Source organism: Hypomesus nipponensis, chromosome 9 (genome assembly GCF_054491055.1).
Source record: "Hypomesus nipponensis isolate SF chromosome 9, ASM5449105v1, whole genome shotgun sequence".
Lineage (NCBI taxonomy): Eukaryota > Metazoa > Chordata > Actinopteri > Osmeriformes > Osmeridae > Hypomesus > Hypomesus nipponensis.
The window spans coordinates 3605704-3623385 of NC_140369.1; the positions used below are offsets into that span (position 1 = coordinate 3605704).

The following is a 17682-nucleotide window of genomic DNA, read 5'->3' on the forward strand; positions in this document are numbered from 1 at the left end:
GAAATCTGTGTGTCAAAGATATCATCCCGGGCACTGTGCTTACCCATTTTTTATAAAAAATTCCACAAACTTGTATAGGTCACTATTGAACTGTAAAACTAAAAATCCTAAACTTTTAAAACAAATAGGCCTATTTTTTAAATAAAATTGACAGATCTTCCCAAATTTAAAAACTGAAAGTAACCTAGAAGATTCTTAATATTGGCCCTAATGTGTTCTTTTTAGCACTATGAACAACCAAATCCCACACATCAGGCAAAGTTTATAGCGTTTATGTTTAGGCCAGCACATTCCGACATTAACACAAAAGCACATGAACACGCCGAAATCGGATGAACGAAAGCAACGTTTTCACATACCAGTGATTCAAATGCACATCAGGTGCGTTTACATTATTACTGGCCTACCTCAAATGGGATTGGTCGTGTAATTGGTGCAAACAGTTTAAAGCTGTGCAAAATTGTTTTAAATATCAGAGTGGTATTGGTGTTGAAAGCCATTTCAACATGGTGCCGTGGAATTATACTTTAGTGTGCTCCTTGTTCCTGGTGACTTTGCCATCTTTTTTTGCAGTTTCATCTGGAAGTTTGATGAATACGACCACATATAGGCAAACAAACGAGGAGATCGATCCGAGGGAATATGGGGCCACGTATAAAAGAGAAGGTCTTACTGACGCAAAAGAGTATGTAGCCACTGCTGGCGTCATTACTCGAAATGGATGTCTTGCCTTTGATTCAGATTATAAAGGGTATAACCAAACGGCGAAATTGAATTGTGAGTAACTTTTGCTAGAAGGTCACGGAGAGACCGGCCTGCTGTTTGTAGCTCCATACCAAGGCTGCCACGTCACTGAGCAGGTAACTTCATAATGGGGCTGATCACCTTTTCAAACAGCCCCTTCGAAGACCAGTTGTTCATTGCAACGTTAACTTCAAAATACTCTTCGAACAGGGTGGGGATCATGTACTGCGTCTAAAGTTGTGGGGGGAATCCATAAAAATGTCTCGTCCTCCCTGCACCTCCTCCCATTTTCCGTCTCCTGCTTCAAGAATGGGCATGGCGTTAAATATGGGCAATATGGCAGCAGAGGCATTCAAAGTGAAAGGTACATTTAAAGTAGTTCCATGTTGATGGCTCATGAGAATTCAAGCATTTACATTTTAAATAGTTGAATAATACATTAAGTGTTGAGTTTGACAACCAGTATTGTGGGGTTGGAATATTTTTCATTTTCTATGTGAACGAATCAGATGTTCTACAAGTACTCAACATTCAGTCTTTGAAACTCATGGGAGCCCCCTGTTGTTATCCGGAGAACTCTTGTGGATTTTACTTGTGGTGTCACAATCACACTTTAAGAAGGATTGATCCAGTGCTCCGTACAGAGTAACCCTGCATTCTCACTCTAAAGAGGTACAAGTCCCTTTTGCTCACATGAGAATTATTTTCATGTGCGTGTTTTGGGTTCTGAAATGCTTTTTTGCTTTTTTTTTATAGGATAGTAAGTACGTCCTTGTTGGGCTGGTGAACTGCACAAGAGTTTGGAGCATCCTGGCCGGGTGCGTTCCAAATGCCGCCTCTGCCAACGGCCCCTGTGTATCCATGGATAATCACCCACACCGTCCACACAAACCTCTGCAGACTCGTCCGATTTTCCAGTTGGCAGATATCCACTCCGCTTCCCCCGTTACCCTTTATACCCCGGGTTCCTTTCATACCCCGTGATTTCCTGGCTCTTCCCCAACGACTGCTCACAAGTGACTTCGCTGATCCCCACAGTGCCCAGCAGCTGGCAGATCCTACTAATTCCAGCAGCCTCTAGCTGGGATCCCCTTCATTTCCCGGTTTCCCTTCATACCCCGGGCTTCCCCGGTTTCCCATTTATACCCTGGGTTCCCTGGCCCATTCCCAATGCTTGCTGACAAGTGAATCCGCTCATCCCCAGTACCTGCCCAGTACTGCAGACCCTACCTGTTACATAGTTAGCTGGTTTCCCTTTCATACCCCTGGGTTCCCCGTGTTTCCCTTTTTCACAGCCTGGGTTCCCTGGCCTTTTCCCAACGACTGTGCCTTACAAGTGAGTCTCGCTGTATCCCCACATGCCCCAGTATCTGCAGACCCTACCGATCCCAGAGTCTACCTGGCTTCCCTTCATACCCCGGAGTTCCCCGGTTTCCCTTTTTACAGCCCTGGGTACCTTCCTGGACCGCTCCCAGTGACTGCCACAAGTGAGTCCGCTCATCCCCGGATGCCCAGTAGTGCAGATCTTGCCAATTCAGAGTCAGCTGGGATCCCTTCATTCCCCGTGTTTCCCTTTTTCACAGCCCAGGTTCCCCGGTTTCCCATTATAGCCTGAAATTTCCCTGGCCCCTTCCCAATCGACTGCTAGAAAGTGAGTCCGCTCATCCCCAGATGCCCCAGTATCTTGCAGACCCTACCGATCCACAGTCTACCTGGGTTCCCTTCATACCCCTGTTTCCCTTTATACCCTGGGTACCCTGGACCTGCCTCCCAATGACTGCTACAAGTGAGTCCGCGTGCATCCCCGCATGCCCAGTAGCTGCAGATCTTGCCAAACTCCAGAGTCAGCCTGGCATCCCTTCGCTCCCCGGTTTCCCTTCATACCCCTGGTTCTCCGGTTTCCCATCATACCCTGGGTTCCCTGGCCTTTTCCCAACCGTCAAATGCCACAAGCCAGTCCGCTGATCCCCACAGTGCCCAGTACCTGCAGACCCTACCTGTTAACATAGTTAAGCCTGGTTTCCCTTCATACCCCGGGTTCTCCCGGTTTCCCTTCATACCCTGGGTTCCCTGGCCCTTTCCCAACCGACTGCCACAAGTGAGTCCGCTGATCCCCAGTATCCCCAGTACTCCTGACCCTACTCGATCCGAGAGTCACCCAACCTTCCCTTCATACCCCCGGGGTCCCCGGTTTCCCCTTCATACCCTGGGTTCCCTGGACTGGCTCCCAGTCACTGCCACAAGTGAGTCCGCTGCATCCCCCGGATGCCCCAGTAGCTGCAGATCCTGCCCGACTCCAGAGTCAGCCTGGGATCCCTTCATTCCCCGGGTTTCCCTTTCATACCCCTGGCTTCCCCGGTTTCCCATTATAGCCTGGGTTCCCCTGGCCCTTTCCCAACGGACTGCCACAAGTGAGTCCGCTGAATCCCCAGATGCCCAGTACTGCACAACCTACCGATCCCAAAGTCACCCTGGGTTCCCTTCTTCACAGCCCGGGTAGTCCCGGGTTTCCCTTCATACCCTGGGTTCCCTGGACTCGCTCCCAATGACTGCCTGGCAAGTGAGTCCGCTAATTCCCACAGATGCCCAGTATCCTGCACACCCTGTCGATCCAAAGTCACCTGGGTTCCCTTCATACCCCGGGTTCTCCGGTTTCCCTTCATACCCTGGCTTCCCTGCACTTGCTCCCAATGACTGCTTGCAAGTGAGTCCGCTGATCCCCGCATGTCCCAGTAGTGGCAGACCTGGCCGATCCACAGTCAGCCTGGCATCCCTTCGTTCCCCGGTTTCCCTTCATACCCCCTGGTTCCCCGGTTTCCCATCTCTCACACCCCTGGGTTCCCTGGCCCTTTCCCAATCGACCTGCTACAAGTGAGTCCGCTGATCCCCCAGATGCCCAGTATCTGTAGAACCCTACTCGTTACAGAGTCAGCCTGTTTCCCTTTATAGCCCTGGGTTCCCTGGACCGTTCCCAGTCACCGTCTGCAAGTGAGTCCGCTCATCCCCCAGATGCCCCAGTACCTGCAGACCCTACCTGTTACACAGTTAGCTGGTTTCCCTTCATACCCCAGGTTCCCCGGTTTCCCATTATACCCTGGGTTCCCTGGCCCTTTCCCAGTCGACCTGCTCACAAGTGAGTCCGCTGATCCCCCAGATGACCTCCAGTACTGCAGACCCTACCTGTTACAGAGTCAGCTTGTTTCCCTTCATACCCTGTGTTCCCTGGACCGCTCCCAGTCACCCGCCTGCAAGTGAGCTCCGCTGGATTCCCACAGATGCCCAGTACTCCTGCAGACCCTGTCGACTCCAGAGTCACCTGGGTTCCCTTCATACCCCGCAGTTTCCCTTCATACCCCGGGTTGCCCGGTTTCCCTTTTTCACAGCCTGGGCAGCCTGGAACTTGTTCGGACTTACTGCCTGCAAGTGAGTCCGCTGATCCCCAGATGCCCCAGTACTTACAGACCCTACCGATCGTGCACTCTCACCACAAGCTGCCTTTGTTCCCTCGATATCCCGGCTACCCCGGACTATGCCCAGAAATTGCCACAATAACAGCTGCACTCGCACATCCCCAACTGGCCGACTCAAGATTACTGCTAGACCTTTCCAGTCTCCTCTACTCACCTCTCACTCCAGGTTTCTAGGGTTCCCATATTTCCCAGGGTTCATTCACCATCACATGTTCCCCAAAAACGTTTCCAACACAGCCATATGACTCACCCAAATTTTGTGTCCATTTCCCACTGCAGCCCCCTGGGTCTCCTCTGCAGTCCTTCCAAAGCCCAAGCCAAGGTCAGCATATAGCCTCATCCTGTTCAAATCCAAATTCTATTGGACTTTTATTTTGAAGAGTGCAATGCTTTGTTGACTGGCAAGGACTAGGAGTCAGTTCACAAGTTTCTTACATGGACATCTCAACTTTTAGTTGATTTGTTAAATGAGAGCATTGGCAATTCAAAATAAATATACAATGTTTGGCACCTAAAAATGTTGGTTGTAAAGTAACACATTTAGTGCCCCAATTCTTTTTTTTTAACTCACTTGTCCCTTTTTTTCAGTGAGACATACAAATTGAAATAAAGATTCCTTTTTATTTGTATTTCTAGTGTTGGCAACTTGTTGGAAACATTCCAATAAGAAGGCAATGCTGTTTTGGCTTAAGAACCAGGAGATGGAGTTTTAAAACTTCGTCTTATTTTGACATTGATCTTTGCACAGTCGTCGTCTTAGGAATCCAAGCCTCAATTAACAGAATTTCCCTTTATTGGAAGAAACTGGCGATATGGTCGGCATCGACCAATTCTCATCACTGAAGAGCTATACAAACCCATGAGGAAATTGGTCATGTTCTTTGTCTTCAGGTTCATGATTTCAACTTGGCCAGCTGCATTCGAATATTTTGTAGCCTAACAGTGAGAGGGTGATATTAAAGATATCATACAAATGTATAATGCCCTTTCTTTTACAAAAGAAAGGGAAACTCCACATATTTGGGTTTGACAGTTTCTAGGAATTTGAGTCTTGATTTGGAGCATCACTCCAAACCCGAATGAGGAGTCAGCTCAAATGGCTGTGCTTAATTCTAGTAGGAGTTAAAAAAAAACATTGTTCCTTTCAATATTGGACCATTAGACTGAAGTTGGTCTGTAAACTCAACTGACCACAATCAGGCAGAGATTAATAGGCAGGTGATTTCTTTTTCATGCATGTGTTTTGGTGATCTTTCATGCTTTTTATTGGATAGTTTTAAGTGAAGCAATAGGTAGTGGCAAAATACATGTATAATAAACTCAAGTATATTCGAGGTCATGTATTAAAACATGTGCGCACACACACATTGTACTGTGTCTTGCAACCGCATCGGAGTCTTCGCAAGGAGTAAGAAATAGGGAACTTCTGTTTAGTTATTTACAAGTGATGCAAGGAAATAGCAGACAAATGAAGCCTACATAATAATTTGCATGAATGCACCACAGCATTGGAAATGTGTTTTAAGTAGTGGGAATTTTATTTTGACGTGCATAAGTGACTAGAACAGACTAAATTTCCGTAGGTTGAACAAGTAGGCCTTATTTTCAAGAGACGACATAATTTCAATTGTGAATTCCTGAGTAAATATAGGTACCAAAGCAACTGAGATGCACCCTAATCACACGATGCATCAACTTGGTATCCAGAATTCCAGAGTTTAGTTAATTATATTATCCTGGGCACTGTGCATAGCCATTTTTAAATATCAAGTCTCCATAAGTCTTAATATAGTTAAACATTGAACCTGAAAAACTAAAAATCATAAACAAATAGGCTTATTTTTATTTTTTTCAGAAAATCTGTAGCCTACAATTCAAATAAAATTCACAATTCTTCCCAAGTTTCAAAACACCCTACAAGATTCTTAACATCGGCAGTTAACGTGTTTTTTTGTTAACAGGATCAACAACGAAATCCAACACATCAGGCTAAGTTTATAGCGTCTGATGTTTCGGCCAACACATTTCGACACACACACACATGAGCATGCCGAAATTGGAAGAACAAAATGGACTTGAGGTATGTTTACATTATTAGTCTGACTGGCTTATCTCCAATGGGATTGGTCGTGTAATTGGAGCAAACAGTTTAAAGCTGTGCAAATTATTTGTAAATGTCATTTTGTATTGGCGAGTTGTATTTGGCGTTGAAAAGACATTTCAACATGGTGCCTTGCAATTATCCTTTTTCAGTGTGCTCCTTGTTCCCGGCGATTTTCCACATATTTTTTTGGAGTTCCTTTTTTGGAAGTTTGATAGATGACACCTACCACATATAGGCAAAGAAAACGAGGAGATCGATCCGATGGAATATGGGGCCACGTATAAAAGAGAAAGGTCTTAATGCACGCAAAAGAAGTACGTAGCCCACCCCCGCTGGCGTCATTACTCAAAACGGGAAAATCTCATTGCTGTTTTATTTCAGATTATAAAGAGTATAACCAAAATGGCCAGATTGAAGCGCCAGTAGTTAATATTCCCTGAATTTTACCAGTGTTTTAGTAGTAGCACTGCATTGACACTTTTTCAAAGTATTTTCACTAACTCTAATAAAGTTCACCATTTAACTGTAAAATTAAACATCCTGAAACTTAAAAACAAAGAGCCCTGCTTTTCCATGAAAGTGTAGAATTGAAGTAAAAGTAAATTCGACAATTCTTTCCTTGTTTTGAAAACTTGGATAATACCCTGAGAAAAGATTCTTAGGACATTGGCCCTAATGTTTTAGCAGGCGACTGCAAAGCAACGCAAATTGAATACATCGCAAGCTGAGTTTATAGCGTCTCGGCCAATACATTCCGACACATTAACACGCCGAAATAGGAAGAACGAAATGCACTTCAGCTGCGTTTACAGTATTAGCCTACTGGCCTTCCTCAAATGGGATTGTCGTGTAATTGGAGAAAACAGTTTAAAACTGTGCACATTTTTGGTAAATGTCAGAGTGGTATTTGCGTTGAAAGACATGATACCTTGGAATGATCCATTAGTGTGCTCCTTGTTCCTGGCGACTTTTACATCTTTTTTTCTAGTTTCATCTGGAAGTTTGATGAATACGACCACATATAGCCAAACAAATGAAGACATCGATCCGAGAGAAGACGGGGCCACGTATAAAAGAGAAGGTCTTACTGACCCACAAAGAGTATGTAGCCTCTGCCTTGCGTCATTACTCGAAACGGATCTATTGCGTTTGATTCAGATTATAAAGGGTTTAACCAAACGGCGAGATTAACTTGTGAGTAGTCAATTTCCCTCACTTTTACCGACGTGTTTAAGTAGTCGCTCAAATATTTACCTTTTTTTAATGAATGACAGAATACAACCTTCACATTTACCTTTTCTCTTGTGTATAAATGTGTATTTTTAGCTCGGCACCTGTTGATGAATGCCAAACTCTCAATGCATGGGACCTTTGGTGCAGTGTACAGATGATGCTATGACCTTGCGGGTGAAGGGCGTAAAGACTCCCCCTTTTCTAGTTGACAACGGTGAGATTAATGACACAATCCTGTGGATTTCTAGTGAAGTTGTGTAGTTCAATCTGAGGTTCTGCCTTCTGTAGGTGAGGGGTCTCTCGTTCCCTTGACTTGGATGCCTTCTCATTGTGGATTCTCTGTGAGAAGGTCTCGCAGAGATGTGCTTTTTGTAGCTCCATACCAAGGCTGCCATGTTACTGAACAGGTAATTCATAATGTGGCTGATGACCTTTTCAAACAGCCCTTCTATATGTTGTCATTGAACGTTAATCAAAATACTCTTCCAACAGGGTGGGGATCATGTACTGCGTCTAAAGTTGTGGGGGGAATCCATAAAAATGTCTTGTCCCCCTGCACCTCCTCCCCCTTCTGTCTCCTGCTTTAAGAATGGCATGGTGTTAAACATGGGTGATATGGCAGCAGAGGCATTGAAAGTGAAAGGTACATTTAAAGCAGTTGATGTTGATGGCTCATGAGAATTCAAGCATTACATTCTAAATAGTTGAATAATACATTAGTGTTGAGTTTGACAACCAGTATTGTGGGGTTGGAACATTTTTCATTTTCTATGTGAACGAGTAATGTCTACAATTATATTTAGTCTTGAACTCATGGGAGCCCCTGCTGTCATCCGGAGAACTTTGTGGATTTACTGTGGTGTCACAATCACACTCTAGAGGATTGATCAGTGCTCCGTACAAAGAACCCTGCATCATGAAAGAGGTACAGTCTCTTCTGCTCACATGAGAATTGTTTTCATGTCAGTGTTTGGGTTCTCTAATGCTTTCTTGCTTTTCTTTATAGGATAATAAGTACATCCTTGTCCTGCTGGTGAATGGACAAGAGTTTGCAGTATCCTGCCTGTGCGCTCCAAATGCCGCTCTGCCAACGGCCCCTTTGTATCCGTGGATAATGACCACAACGTCCACACAAATATCTGCAGACTCTTCCGATTCTCAGTTGGCAGAGCTGACTTCGTACCCAGGTTACCCTTCATACCCTGGGTTCCCTGGACCGTTGCCAACGACTGCTACAAGTGATGGATCCGCTGATCCCCAGATGCCAAGTACTGCAGACTCAACGGATCCAGAGTCATCTGGGTTCCCTTCATATCCCGGGTTCCATGGACCGTTCCCAATGACTGCTACAAGTGATGAATCCACTGATCCCCAGATGCCCAGTACTGCAGACCTTACTGATCCAGAGTACGCTGGGTTCCCCGGTTACCCTTCATACCCTGGGTCCCCTGGACCGTTCCCAATGACTGCTACAAGTGATGAATCCGCTGATCCCCAAATGCCCAGTACTGCAGGCTCTACTGACCCAAAGTCAGCTGGGTTCCCCTGTTACCCTTCAAACCCCGAGTTCCATGAACCGTTCCCAATGCTTGCTACAAGTGATGAATCCACTGATCCCCAAATGCCCAGTACTGTAGACTCAACGGATCCAGAGTCATCTGGGTTCCCTTCATATCCCGGTTTCCCTTCATACCCCGGGTTGCCCGGTTTCCCTTCATACCCTGGGTTCCCTGGACCGTTCCCAATGACTGCTGCAAGTGATGAATCTGCTGATCCCCAGATGCCCAGTACTGCAGACCTTACCGATCCAGAATCAGCTGGGTTCCCATCATATCCCGGGTTCCATGAACCGTTCCCAATGCTTGCTACAAGTGATGAATCTGCTGATCCCCAGATGCCAAGTACTGCAGACCTTACCGATCCAGAGTACGCTGGGTTCCCCTGTTACCCTTCATACCCTGGGTCCCCTGGACCGTTCCCAATGACTGCTACAAGTGATGAATCCACTGATCCCCAAATGCCCAGTACTGTAGACTCAACGGATCCAGAGTCATCTGGGTTCCCTTCATATCCCGGGTACCATGGACCGTTCCCAATGACTGCTACAAGTGATGAATCTGCTGATCCCCAGATGCCCAGTACTGCAGACCTTACCGATCCAGAGTCATCTGGGTTCCCTTCATATCCCGGGTACCATGGACCGTTCCCAATGACTGCTACAAGTGATGAATCTGCTGATCCCCAGATGCCCAGTACTGCAGACCTTACCGATCCAGAATCAGCTGGGTTCCCTTTGTTCCCTGGTTTCCCTTCATACCCCAGGTTCCCTGGACCGTTCCCAATGCTTGCTACAAGTGATGAATCTGCTGATCCCCAGATGCCAAGTACTGCAGACCTTACCGATCCAGAATCAGCTGGGTTCCCTTCGTTCCTCGGTTTCCCTTCATACTCCGGGTTCCCTGGACCGTTCCCAACGACTGCTACAAGTGATGAATCCGCTGATCCCCAGATGCCCAGTATTACAGACTCTACCGACCGTGACTCACTAGAGCTGCCTTCGTTCCCTTCATACCCTGTTATTCCAGACCATGCCCAGAAATTGCCACTATAACAGCTCTCCAAATGCCAATCAAGATGACTGTAGACCCTTCACTTTGCATAACTTTTTTTACACAACTGTCTTTCAGTGAGAACTAAATTTAATAAAGATTCCTTTTTTTACTTACTATTGAATTCATTTTGAAGAATGCAATGCCGGAAAAGGACTTGGATTCAGTTCACAAATGTCTTACATGGACATTGAACTTTTAAATGAGAGCACCTTCACTTTAAGTAAATAACATGTTTGTCACCCCTACATTTAGTGCTCTTTGCAACCTCCCTTTTCCAATAAAATGCTCCACAACCTTTCTCTTCTGCTTTGGGCTCAAGTGGCTGTGGTCACCCTCAGAGGGAAGGAACCCTGACCTAGCTTGTATCGTCTGCTCTGGCTCAACTATTAACTGGAGATGCTGGGGCTGGTGGGTTCAAGTTCTGGACCTGGGTGATTGAGCACGCGTGGGGATTTTCTAACTTTTTAAATGCTTAACATTATGGACGATTATATCCACCACCACTGACAAAAGCACAAACACCCAAGTTTGAAAATGTTTACATCACCCACCTGTCAATTCTGAACCCAGTGTATGGTGGAGGGGTTAAGCAGGTAGATATGAGACAGTAGCCTAGCAGGTGGATATGAGACAGTAGCCTATAGGCCTACACATGGTAGTGTCAGATCCACAAGTTGGCTCTAATGAAGTTTATTTAGTGTTCAGGTGGATCCCTTGCCTGTTGCGCAAATGTATTTCATTAGCGTTATTTAACGATCTGTACTGCTTGCCTTCCCACATTGCACCATGCTCAGGGTTGTCAGACAATTTAATACAGAATTGTCGTTCTCTGAGGTCACTGTTGTAGTCATGGCCAAGTGTGTATACTCAAGTTCACGTCCTCACAATATTGATCACAATACCACTTTTACACACATGATGCAAGAAATGATCCACTGGCTAAATGTAGCATGATCTTATCTACTACCCACGGACATTATTTTTTACCACAGTAACTCTCCTACTTCTTATGATTCTGAACTCACTGACTTCCATCAAAATAATTATTAGCGCATCTGAAACCGTAAGCTTTCAAGGGCCAAACTTAAACAAAAATGGTTGAATGTTCAAAAAGCGTCTATAGGCATGACGTCTACCAGTGATTCAATTGCACCTATTACACATTTGAATAAATACTGGCCTACCTAACATTTGATTGGTCGTCCAATTTGAGGGAAGAGGTTAAAGCTGTGTCTAATGAGCTGGCCTTTTGTGAGATGTTTTGAGTCTGGTTAAACGTCACTATTCAACAGAATTATGCCTTTGAATAATCCTCTAATATGCCCTTTGATATTGGGGACGTTAACCTATTTCTTAGCAGATTCCTATGGAAGTATTACAGATGCCAGATTGGAAAATGAAAAGAAAAATGTGACGGAAATTGAGACAACATTTGAGAGAGAAAGCCTTGGTGGTGCAATTAAGCCTGGAGCCATTGCTGGCGTCATTACACGAAAGGGATTTTTTGCCTTTGATTCAGATGATGATGCTTACAAAACCGCAGGAATGGATTGTGAGTGGACAATATTTATGAATTTTACAAATGCGTTCATAAAGAGATTGCTCAAATGTAAATTTGCCCATTAACCTTTTTTATAAGCTCAGCACCTGTTGATGACTGCTAAACTAACACACATGGGACCTGCTGTTCAGTGCGCTGATGACACTATGACCTTGCGGGTCAAGGGAGGGAAGGCTCCCCATTTTCTGGTTGACAATGGTAAGATCAATGATTAATTTCTGTGGATTTCCAGTGAAAATGGTGGGTAGTTTGATCTAAGGCAGTGGTTCTCAACCCTGGTCCTCAAGTCCCCCCTGTCCTGCAAATCTTACATGTTTCCCTGCTCCAACACACCTGATTCAAACAAATGGTCTTTAACAAGCTTCTGCATAACTAGATAACAACCCATTCATTTGATCTAAAGATCTGCTTTTTCAGGTGACGGGACTCTCATTCCCTTGACTCGGCTGCCTTCTCGGTGTGGATTCTCTGTGAGAAGGTCACGCAGAGATGTGCTTTTTGTAGCTCCATACCAAGGCTGCCATGTTGCTGAACAGGTAATTCATAATGAAGGGATTGTGATTACCACAATTCAAACAGACATGTGTATTAAATATGAGCCAAGTTAATCCAAGTATTCTTTCAACAGGGTGGGGATCATGTACTGCATCTGAAGCTGTGGGGAAAATCCATGACAATGTCTTGTCCTCTTGCACCTCCTCTCCCTTCTGTCTCCTGCTTCATGAATGGCATGGTGTTAAGTATGGGTAATATTGCAGCAGCTGCAGTCTATGTAAAAGGTAAATTTCAGCAGTTGCTCAAAGCTCATGTCACTATTTTGAAACATGCCCATCTAAGACTAAAACAAATGTATTGCAGTTTTAGTTGAGAAAAGATATTGTTACTATATTAACATTAATGTATTATGTATTAGTCTCTGATGCATGGGAGCCCTTGCTGTTATCTGGTGAACCTTGTGGTTTTATTGTGGAATCAAACTCCAGAGATCTGATCATCAAAGCTCCTTACAGAAAACCATGCATCCTATTAGAGGTACAGTCCACAGTGCCATCTTCTGGTCAGAAATGTAAATGGTGTACTTGAGATATAATTCTCTTGTCTTTTGTTAGGATGAGGATCATGTTCTTGTCCTGTTGGTAAATGATCAAGAGTTTGCGGTATCCTGCCCATCAACACCTGCTATTCTTGCTGGCATTCCAGCAATGAACCCTGCCAATACCCAGATGCTAACCACAAATCGTGCTGTGCCTGCTGCAGACACTTTCGATCCTCAGGCTCCAGCTCAGTCTCCTTACCCATATTTCCCAAGGTTCCCCCATTTCCCATGGTTCCCCCCATACTCGGGGTTCCCCACAACTGACTCTACGAGGGGTGCGCCTGCTGATCTTCAGATGCCGACCACAAAAACGATTACTCCGACTTCCGCAGACCTTTCCAATCCTGCAGACTCCTCCGATTCTCAATCGGCAGATCTGCGTCCTTACTCCTGGTTCCCAGGGTATCCCAAGATGCTCACCATTACAGACCCTTTTGATCCTAAGACAGTAGAGTTGCCTTCAAACCCCCAGATCATAGGATACCCTCTATATCCCGGGTACCCCAGACTGTCCCCAACGACTGCAACTACAAGAACTGCACCCGCTGATCCTCAGATGCCGACTACAAAAATGATTGCTTCCACATCCGCAGACCTTTCCGATGCTGCAGACTCCTCCAATTCTCAATCGGCAGTTCTGCGTCCTTACTCCCGGTTACCAGGGTCACCCAAAACAATCACTAAAACAGACCCTTCTGACCCCGAGTCAGTAGAGTTGCCTTCGTACCCCCAGATCACAGGATTCCCTCTGTACCCCAGACTGTCCCCAATGACTGCAATTACAAGAACTGCACCCGCTGATCCTCAGATGCCAACCACAAACACTGCTGAATCCACTACTGCCAGCCCTTCTGATGCTTGGACACCAGAGCGGCCTCCTTATCCCCATTTCCCAGGGTTTCCTCCACATACAGGGTTCTTCTATTTCCCAGGGTTCCCTCCATACTCACAGTTCCCCACAACTGACACAACGAGAACTGCACCCGCTGATCTTCAGATGCCAACTACAAACACTGCTGCAACCACTACTGCCAGCCCTTCTGATGCTTGGACACCAGAGCGGCCTCCTTACCCCCATTTCCCAGGGTTCCCTCCACATTCAGGGTACTTTTATTTCCCAGGGTACCCTCCATACTCAAAGTTCCCCACAACTGACACCTCAAGAGATGCAGCTGTTGATCTCCAGATCCCCACCACAAGAACTTCTGCTCCCACTGCCGCAGGCCCTTCCGATCGAGTGTCAGTAGAGCTGCCTTTGCACCCCCAGTTCCCTCGCTTCCTTCCATACCCCGAGTTCTTCCAGTTTCCAGGGTTTCCTGGACCATTCCCAAACACTGAACCTATGAGAGCTTCACCCGCACGCACTCAGATGCCAACCACCAAGACTACTGAATCCTCTACTGAAGCCCTTCCAGATCCTGAATCAGCCGAGCTGCCTTTGTACTCCCAGCTCACGGGGTTCCCTCTATATCCCAGACCATTCCCAGCGACTGCCGCTACGAGAGCTGCATCCACAGATCCCCAGATACCCATTGCTGCCGACCCCACTGATCCAGAGTCAGTTGCACTCCCTGCATACCCAGAGTCCTCATCATACCCTGGATTCCCCCGGTTTCCAGGATTTCCTTCATACCCAGGGATTCCTTCACATCACGGAGTTCCCTGGTTTCCAAGGTTCCCACCATACACAGGGTTTTCCAGACCATTCCCAATGACTGCCACTACAAGAGCAGCTCCCAGTACTGCATTCTCCTCCGATCCTCCGATGCCAAAGCGGTCTCCTTACCACTATTACCCAGGGTTTCCTAATTTCCAAGGGTTCCCTGCACAGTCAAGGTTCCCTAGACCATTCCAAATGACTGCCCCCACTAAAGCTGCACCTGCTAATCCCAAAATACCGCCAACAAAGATCACTGCACCCTCTACTGCAGGCTTCTCCAATACTGAGTTGGCAGAGCTACCACCTTACCCCCGTTTCACAAGGTTCCCCCGTTTCCCAGGGTTCCCTCCAGACACAGGGTTCCCTCCAGACACAGGGTTCCCTCCAGACACAGGGTTCCCTCCAGACACAGGGTTCCCTCCAGAAACGGGGTTCCCCAGACCATTCCCAATGACTGCCACTACAAGAGCTCTGGCCACTACTGCAAACAATTTTGATTTGAAGATGCCAAAGCAGCCTTCTAACAACCATTACCTATGGTTCCCTCATTTCCAAGGATTGCCTGCACATTCAGGGTTTCCTAAACCATTCCCAGTTACTGCCCCTACGAGAACTGCACCCAATAATCCCCAGTTGCTGACCACTAAGACTTATACACCCACTACTCAAGCCTCTGGGTGGATTACTGCAGCTCCTTACAAGCTTTCAAATTCCAAAAGTGGCATCAGCATAGTCCCTCGCTTGAAATTGTATGAAGGTGCTCTGAAGGGCTCTATGCGGAGTAATGAAATGCCCTCAGCCTAATAAGTGATTGTAAATTACAGTTTGCTGGAAAGATTAACTTTCTTGGTCTAGATGTATGATGTTTTTTTCAGTATTGTTTTCAGTCAACATTCATTTTGATGAAATTATCCATTAAAAAAATCCCTAGCTATTTTGCATTTTATTCTTTCCAATGCTTTACTTTGTTTTTTTGAGGGACAAGGGGATGCATTACACAATCTTAATTTTTTTTTTTTTTACAGGATGTTTGAGACAAACGTTCTCACTGCACTGATTTAAGAACTGTATATCTGGCAGGATATTGGTTCTAGAGAGCCACCAATCTCTTCAAACCTAGTCCCTGTCACTCCTTGGGTTCATGACTTGGGAGAAAGATATCTTGGTAATCTCAGTTAGTAACTCCTTCAATTAGGGTTAGTACCAGTTATCAAATGTGCAGAGCATGATGCAAGTTGTTGCAAATTCTAGATGAATGTGTGCGATGCTGTTCCTGTTGTAGTATACACAGGATGAAATTAATTTAAGATGATATAAGCAAATACACAGCAGTCTTTCCCTGCAAGAAGGTGCCTAAACGATGGCCATCTGACCTTTTAAAAAGTACAAAATAAGTGTTTGGATATCCTAGTGAAAGATGCATCACATCAAAACTCAACACTTTGACAAAACTAACTTGTGAGAAACCAGAGGCCAACATTCACGTTGACATAGTTCCAAAGTTCAGTCAACATTGTCTGAACCAAAACTGGCTCAAGAATTGCCCTCTGGAAGCATGTCTGGAGTTTGCTAGAAAGCATGTGTGACCAATCAGGTGGCACAAAAAGTTTATGGTCAGATGATGTTTAGGTTCAGATGTTCAGATCACCAAGATGGTCAAAACTCAAAGTACAATGTGTGAAGCACAAACACTACCCATGCCTTTAGAAACCATCCCTACAGATAAGTTTGGTGGTGGCATCATGCTGTGTAGATACTTCTCAACAGAGAAGTATCTACACATCTGGCTATCTGGCTATCTTGGTCAAAAGTGGTCCTTTATGTCCACTAAATTTAAGGAAAGGTTCTCAAATTCATGACTACACTTATGTCTCATATCAGTTTTATTCAGGTGGTGTGACACTTCTTTGCCACAAGCCGTGTCAAGGGTGCTGTCGATAGTGTGGGACAGTTCAAAGGCTCAGGCTCATCAGCTCAGCTGAATGCAGGAAGGTCGGTATGAAAATGTACCTGTCCTTGGTCAAGGCTACACTGTCCCAACATAAAAGTGAAGCTTTGGCAAAGGACAGTGAGACATTGAAAACACAGGCTGGAGAGTATCTGGCCAAATGTGGCACCTTATGTTGGTGAGCGTATGAGAACTATGTTCAAGGTTCAAGTCTTTTATTGTCAGATGCACAGAACAACACAAGGTCAGACTGGGCACTGACATTCTTAAGACAAGACAACGCAAGCACCTGGCATAACATAACATATAAATACACAAAACATAAATTACATCTATGCTAGGCTTAAATAAATAAACCTCCTAAATACACAGATAAATATAAATAATACAATATGCTAAACCCTAAATACACAGAATAACCTATTGCTAACCCTAAAAACCTATTCTAAACTAAGTGAAGTACAATAGTGCAATATTACTGATTGTGCAACCAGTATCTGAAAGTGACAGTGTGTAAAGTGATTAGTGAGAAGTGTATCAGTGTCCATATCAATGTCCATTCAGAAGCCTGATGGCCCTTGGATAGAAACTGTTGTCCAGTTTGCGTGTGCGTGACCGAATGCTGCGGTAACGTCTGCCAGAAGGCAACGGGCTAAAGCGACTGAAGGATTGGTGGGAACAGTTTCTTAGAATCCTGCCAGCTTTCCTGAGGCAACGTGTGTGGTAGGTGTCCTTTAGGGCTGGGAGCTTCCTGCCGATGATGAACTCAGAACTCAGAACGGACCACACTCAGCAGGGCCTTGCGGCCCCTGTCTGTGCAGCTCCCATACCACAGTGATGCAACCAGTCAGAACGCTCTCTATAGTGCATCTGTAAAAGTTAGTGTGTCTGTGGGTGTTTATTTGTGTGCATGCAAGTGGGCGTTACTGAATGGGTCTATGCATATCGAAAGGTAAATGCAGCAGAATGCACCTTTAATTAAATCCAATACTTTTTCCTCTCTGTCCTAGGCACCCAGTGTACATCATTTTGTGTAGTAACAGAGGCATTTTAACACACAATTGTTTAGTGTAAGACTGAGATCCACAATATTCATTGACTCAATTCAGGTGGATTTGAGGTTTAACTTGGAAAATGCCATTTAACGGACGTAGCCATTAAAACCTTTTCAATCGCATATACCGCCAAATAACGGTCACATAATCGTACCTAATGTAATTTTACTGTCAAATATACAAAATTGCCAGAGGGTGA

At 45.4% G+C, this 17682-nt stretch overlaps 2 protein-coding genes across 3 annotated transcripts; both read left to right on the forward strand.

Moving 5' to 3' along the window:
- The first annotated feature begins 1062 nt into the window (after positions 1–1062).
- Positions 1063–10272, forward strand: LOC146272385 (uncharacterized). 2 transcript variants are annotated; one of them, XM_084704170.1, is made up of 6 exons: positions 7324–7512; positions 7645–7765; positions 7840–7958; positions 8044–8194; positions 8355–8476; positions 8558–10272. In XM_084704170.1, exons 2-6 carry the CDS (start codon positions 7663–7665, stop codon positions 10160–10162), a joined length of 2100 nt encoding a protein of 699 aa, XP_084560296.1. In that variant the 5' UTR covers positions 7324–7512; positions 7645–7662; the 3' UTR covers positions 10163–10272. The 2 variants fall into 2 exon arrangements, with proteins under 2 accessions (XP_084560297.1, XP_084560296.1); XM_084704171.1 differs by lacking the exons at positions 7324–7512; positions 7645–7765; positions 7840–7958; positions 8044–8194 and adding an exon at positions 1063–1108.
- Positions 10273–11459: 1187 nt separating this feature from the next.
- On the forward strand, positions 11460–15742 carry LOC146272386 (uncharacterized). Its single transcript, XM_084705465.1, has 6 exons — positions 11460–11715; positions 11803–11922; positions 12142–12260; positions 12353–12464; positions 12638–12756; positions 12834–15742. The coding sequence occupies exons 1-6, from the start codon at positions 11460–11462 to the stop codon at positions 15282–15284; spliced, it is 3177 nt and encodes a 1058-aa protein (XP_084561591.1). The 3' UTR covers positions 15285–15742.
- Positions 15743–17682: the final 1940 nt, after the last annotated feature.